We start from the raw sequence: 5,761 nt of genomic DNA on the forward strand, positions 1-5,761 counted from the left end.
TACTGACTGACTTGGACCTCCCTGTTGTATAGTACTGACTGACTTGGACCTCCCTGTTGTATAGTACTGACTAACTTGGACCTCCCTGTTGTATAGTACTGACTTGGACCTCCCTGTTGTATAGTACTGACTGACTTGGACCTCCCTGTTGTATAGTACTGACTTGGACCTCCCTGTTGTATAGTACTGACTTGGACCTCGTTATGAATCAATGGATCAGCTTTTGTTGTTGTTTTAGTCTGAAACACTTCTCTTGTTACTGAATACTAACGTTCCTCCTCTCCACATAGTTATACCCTTTTCACACTATAATAGCGACCAAAAATGTGCTGTAGTAGCTCAGATATTTTTTATTTTATGTTTTATTTGGGTAGGGACCGATACAAACACATTGTCTTCTCCTACACAGTTCCAGCATCTATGGTTAATGAGTAACCAGACCAGCTTGGTTTGCTCAGCAGTGTGAAAAGGTATTGGAAACAACATTTGTCAAGCAGATTGTCATACTGTGGTAAATAATACTGTGATTTTGTGTAGACTACGCTACTCATCAGATATGTTTGTGACATGAAACAGTGTTACCGGGACTCTTCATAGTGATATTAACTTGTAGGTTTCTGACTCTATATTCCTTGGAATGAATCTTTATGTCAAGTATAAAGGAAAACGGACATTCCCAGCTTTGAAGGGTAAACGTTCATGCCTCTTCAACGCTAAGCTATTATTTGTCATTGTATCAGTTAATTTCAATGTATATGTTGTTTGCTAATGTTTTTATTTATTCAATTGTTTATGTTTGCACTTATGTTACTTTGCCTTGATGACTCCCTGTGAAGTGAATATCCATTCCAATGCTGAACAGAAATAATTATTACAGCAAGTGTTTTAACATTTATTTTGATATGTATACATGTATATGTTGTGGACCATATGATCTATTATCTGTGCAATAAAGAGATGTTATACAGGAGTGTTCGGTCAGTCAATCAGGACAGATTCAATACAAAATATTATTGAATCATTTGAATGTACATGTTTCAACATTCAATTATATTGTTAATATAATGAACTACATTAAAGTCATTGAATCAATACTACTACAATATCTATCATTCCTTATTACATACACTTAAGAAGTTATGTTTAAAGTACACAAACGAAGTAGAAAACTGGCTTTGTGAACTGGTGTTGATTCCACTACATAAAGGGTGGTGCCTAGTTGTTAGTGAAAGCCCTTTCATCTTCTGGTTGTGACACTCACTGTTTTCACCTCCTTTCTGGCGTCCTAGCAACAACCGCTAGCCGTGCAGGGAACAAGTCAACTGATTCATATGACCTCCAATGACTTTCCACCATTAGACGGCAGCTAAAACAGGTTACCACAGGGAGTGCAACATTTTCCACCAGTCAAAGTAAATAGAACCAGAATGAAAACAAGTTATACAACTCTTGGTTTGGCACACAGATAAAGGTGAAATTTAAAGTGCATCTAAAAATATGAATAAAATTAATTAGAAAAAGGACTAATCAATTTTCTAAGTGTCGTCATTGTGGAATCTTCAATTCTGTTCCAAGTTTCTTTCAGGTCTCCATTCCAAAGTTTTCATGACCCACTTTGTGTCTTCTAGGCTGTTGGGAAACAGAGAGAGAGAGGAGGGAAAATCATGTATCTTTCAAGACATCTTTATTCAGAGGAAATACAGTGAACACCTGTCTGACACAGACAGCACACAGACTCCTTGATACAGCCATGCTAAATCTGGTCACACTAAAACAGACCCTCTATTGTAGGATGTGATCATGTGACTGACTCAACTGATGGGTCTTCACCATTATACATGACAGGATAGAGTCTGAATGACCATGATACAAGACAGGATAGCATCTGAATGACCATTATACAAGACAGGATAGAGTGAATGACCATGATACAAGACAGGATAGAGTCTAAATGACACGGCTTCATTTTGAATTGAAATATACAACAAATAAATACAACTCCCTCATTAACACTATGGGTGGCTGACATATCAGACATGTGGGCCTGTATACCACAGCCTGAGTGCTAGTCTGTGTGCTATCATGCCAACTCACACCAAACATGGTTGACAAGAGCACCAGAGACCAGGCTATAGATACCAACAGATCTGAGACCAGGCTATAGATACCAACAGATCTGAGACCAGGCTATAGATACCAACAGATCTGGGACCAGGCTATAGATACCAACAGATCTGAGACCGGACTATAGATACCAACAGATCTGAGACCGGGCTATAGATACCAGCAGATCTGGGACTGGGCTATAGATACCAACAGATCTGAGACCGGGCTATAGATACCAACAGATCTGGGACCGGGCTATAGATACCAACAGATCTGGGACCAGGCTATAGATACCAACAGATCTGGGACCAGGCTATAGATACCAACAGATCTGGGACCAGGCTATAGATACCAACAGATCTGGGACCAGGCTATAGATACCAACAGATCTGAGACCAGGCTATAGATACCAACAGATCTGAGACCAGGCTATAGATACCAACAGATCTGGGACCAGGCTATAGATACCAACAGATCTGAGACCAGGCTATAGATACCAACAGATCTGGGACCAGGCTATAGATACCAACAGATCTGAGACCAGGCCATAGATACCAACCGATCTGAGACCAGGCTATAGATACCAACAGATCTGAGACCAGGCTATAGATACCAACAGATCTGGGACCAGGCTATAGATACCAACAGATCTGAGACCAGGCTATAGATACCAACAGATCTGAGACCAGGCTATAGATACCAACAGATCTGAGACCAGGCTATAGATACCAACAGATCTGAGACCAGGCTATAGATACCAACAGATCTGAGACCAGGCTATAGATACCAACAGATCTGGGACCAGGCTATAGATACCAACAGATCTGAGACCAGGCTATAGATACCAACAGATCTGAGACCAGGCTATAGATACCAACAGATCTGAGACCAGGCTATAGATACCAACAGATCTGAGACCAGGCTATAGATACCAACAGATCTGGGACCAAGCTATAGATACCAACAGATCTGGGACCAGGCTATAGATCTGAGACCGGCTATAGATACCAACAGATCTGGGACCAGGCTATAGATACCAACAGATCTGGGACCAGGCTATAGATACCAACAGATCTGGGACCAGGCTATAGATACCAACAGATCTGAGACCAGGCTATAGATACCAACAGATCTGAGACCAGGCTATAGATACCAACAGATCTGAGACCAGGCTATAGATACCAACAGATCTGGGACCAGGCTATAGATACCAACAGATCTGAGACCAGGCTATAGATACCAACAGATCTGGGACCAGGCTATAGATACCAACAGATCTGAGACCAGGCTATAGATACCAACAGATCTGAGACCAGGCTATAGATACCAACAGATCTGAGACCAGGCTATAGATACCAACAGATCTGGGACCAAGCTATAGATACCAACAGATCTGGGACCAGGCTATAGATACCAACAGATCTGGGACCAGGCTATAGATACCAACAGATCTGGGACCAGGCTATAGATCTGAGACCGGCTATAGATACCAACAGATCTGGGACCAGGCTATAGATACCAACAGATCTGGGACCAGGCTATAGATACCAACAGATCTGGGACCAGGCTATAGATACCAACAGATCTGAGACCAGGCTATAGATACCAACAGATCTGGGACCAAGCTATAGATACCAACAGATCTGGGACCAGGCTATAGATCTGAGACCGGCTATAGATACCAACAGATCTGGGACCAGGCTATAGATACCAACAGATCTGGGACCAGGCTATAGATACCAACAGATCTGGGACCAGGCTATAGATACCAACAGATCTGAGACCAGGCTATAGATACCAACAGATCTGGGACCAGGCTATAGATACCAACAGATCTGAGACCAGGCTATAGATACCAACAGATCTGAGACCAGGCTATAGATACCAACAGATCTGAGACCAGGCTATAGATACCAACAGATCTGAGACCAGGCTATAGATACCAACAGATCTGAGACCAGGCTATAGATACCAACAGATCTGAGACCAGGCTATAGATACCAACAGATCTGGGACCAGGCTATAGATACCAACAGATCTGGGACCAGGCTATAGATACCAACAGATCTGGGACCAGGCTATAGATACCAACAGATCTGGGACCAGGCTATAGATACCAACAGATCTGAGACCAGGCTATAGATACCAACAGATCTGGGACCAGGCTATAGATACCAACAGATCTGAGACCGGGCTATCGATACCAACAGATCTGGGACCAGGCTATATACACCACACTTTTCTCACAGAAACAGGCCATTACATTTATTGATTGATTGCTACATTACCTGTTCATCACAGCAGCAGCAGCAGCAGCAGCGGATCAGAACCAGAACAACAAGCAGCAGAACCATGCCTGAAAGGATCAAGATGGAGAGTCAATTGTGTGCATGTGTGTGAGTGTGTGTGTGCGCGCGCGCGTGTGTGTGTTCCTACCGATGAAGATGAAGAAGACAGCGAAGGAGGCGATGTCCCAGTCAGACTGGAACATCTGTTTAGACTGCAGTCTGGACACCACGTCTGTAAACTGATCCTTAAACTCTTCCTGTAGGTTCTTCTGGTCCATGGCTATAGCTGGGCTAGAATTAGTCTCTGTAAGGGTTAACACACTGGAGAAGAACAATATAGGGTTTATTATGATTATAAAATACAGGACACACTGGGAGAAGAGACTGTGGTAATTCTCTATAGACAATTACAATGCACCTGACTGGCTGACTATGTCGGTCTATAAAGTAGGCCTAAAATATACAAAGGGAGATCATGCTGCATTTTAAATGTACCTCATAAAATGGATCAGAGTTCAGCGTACCTGCTCTGACCTAGACACAGTACTTTTCTCCTGATCACTTTTACATAGACTACTATGATGAGATATAGATCAACTAGCCAAATACAGACTCTATTTTACATCTAAAAATGACTATATTTGCTTTTAACTTCTTTAACACAAGACCAACATCATTATCGTTATGTCTGACTGACTGTAACATCTTGATGAATTACAGCCTCGGACTTTCACTTTTAAAGAATATTCCAACATTACCTATATATATAATTTAACTTGAACACAAACAAATGCAATAAACTCATATTTTCGGTAGTAATCAAACAAGTTTCTATATGTTTTTCCGAAGTTCATTGTACCTGTAACTCGAACAAGCTCCAGTTTTTTCTCTCTTCTTCCGGGTACCTGTCCGACTGACGCACCTGTCGCTGTGTGAGTCACTGTACACTGATTTGCATGGGGCAAGGGTAGGTCGTTTGAATTCTGCTTGATTTCCTCCAAGTATGTCTAAAGGTATATTGTGATCATGGACTTACCGAATGTGAGAGATATTGCCAGTCATTTCCACCAATGCTCTTTTTCAAAGGAAACTTTTATGATGTGACTGGAGGAAACAAAGTCAGAACAATTCATATGTGTGACGCATGTATATAAAACTAGGATTTGTCATAGCTACATTTCTGTTTTCATTGCAGTAAATTATAAATGTATTTTTTTCTATAGTAAACCAGCTGATTTACATAATTCAAGGAATAGCAATATTTTGTCAGGTTGAGTTGCGGTCATATGATGTATTGTAGTAACATATTAGTTCCATATGAGGCGCTGTTACTTTCCCGGCTCCTCATTTTCAGTTTTTCACCTCTG

General features: G+C 41.5%; 1 protein-coding gene across 1 annotated transcript; it reads right to left on the reverse strand.

The window, feature by feature from the left end:
- Positions 1-346: 346 nt before the first annotated feature.
- Positions 347-5,471, reverse strand: LOC115171928 (small integral membrane protein 22). Its single transcript, XM_029729178.1, has 4 exons — positions 5,254-5,471; positions 4,543-4,715; positions 4,395-4,462; positions 347-1,629 (listed from the first exon to the last, which is right to left on the reverse strand). Exons 2-4 carry the CDS (start codon positions 4,670-4,672, stop codon positions 1,582-1,584), a joined length of 246 nt encoding a protein of 81 aa, XP_029585038.1. The 5' UTR covers positions 4,673-4,715; positions 5,254-5,471; the 3' UTR covers positions 347-1,581.
- Positions 5,472-5,761: the final 290 nt, after the last annotated feature.

Source organism: Salmo trutta, chromosome 32 (assembly GCF_901001165.1).
Source record: "Salmo trutta chromosome 32, fSalTru1.1, whole genome shotgun sequence".
Classification (NCBI taxonomy): Eukaryota; Metazoa; Chordata; class Actinopteri; order Salmoniformes; family Salmonidae; genus Salmo; species Salmo trutta.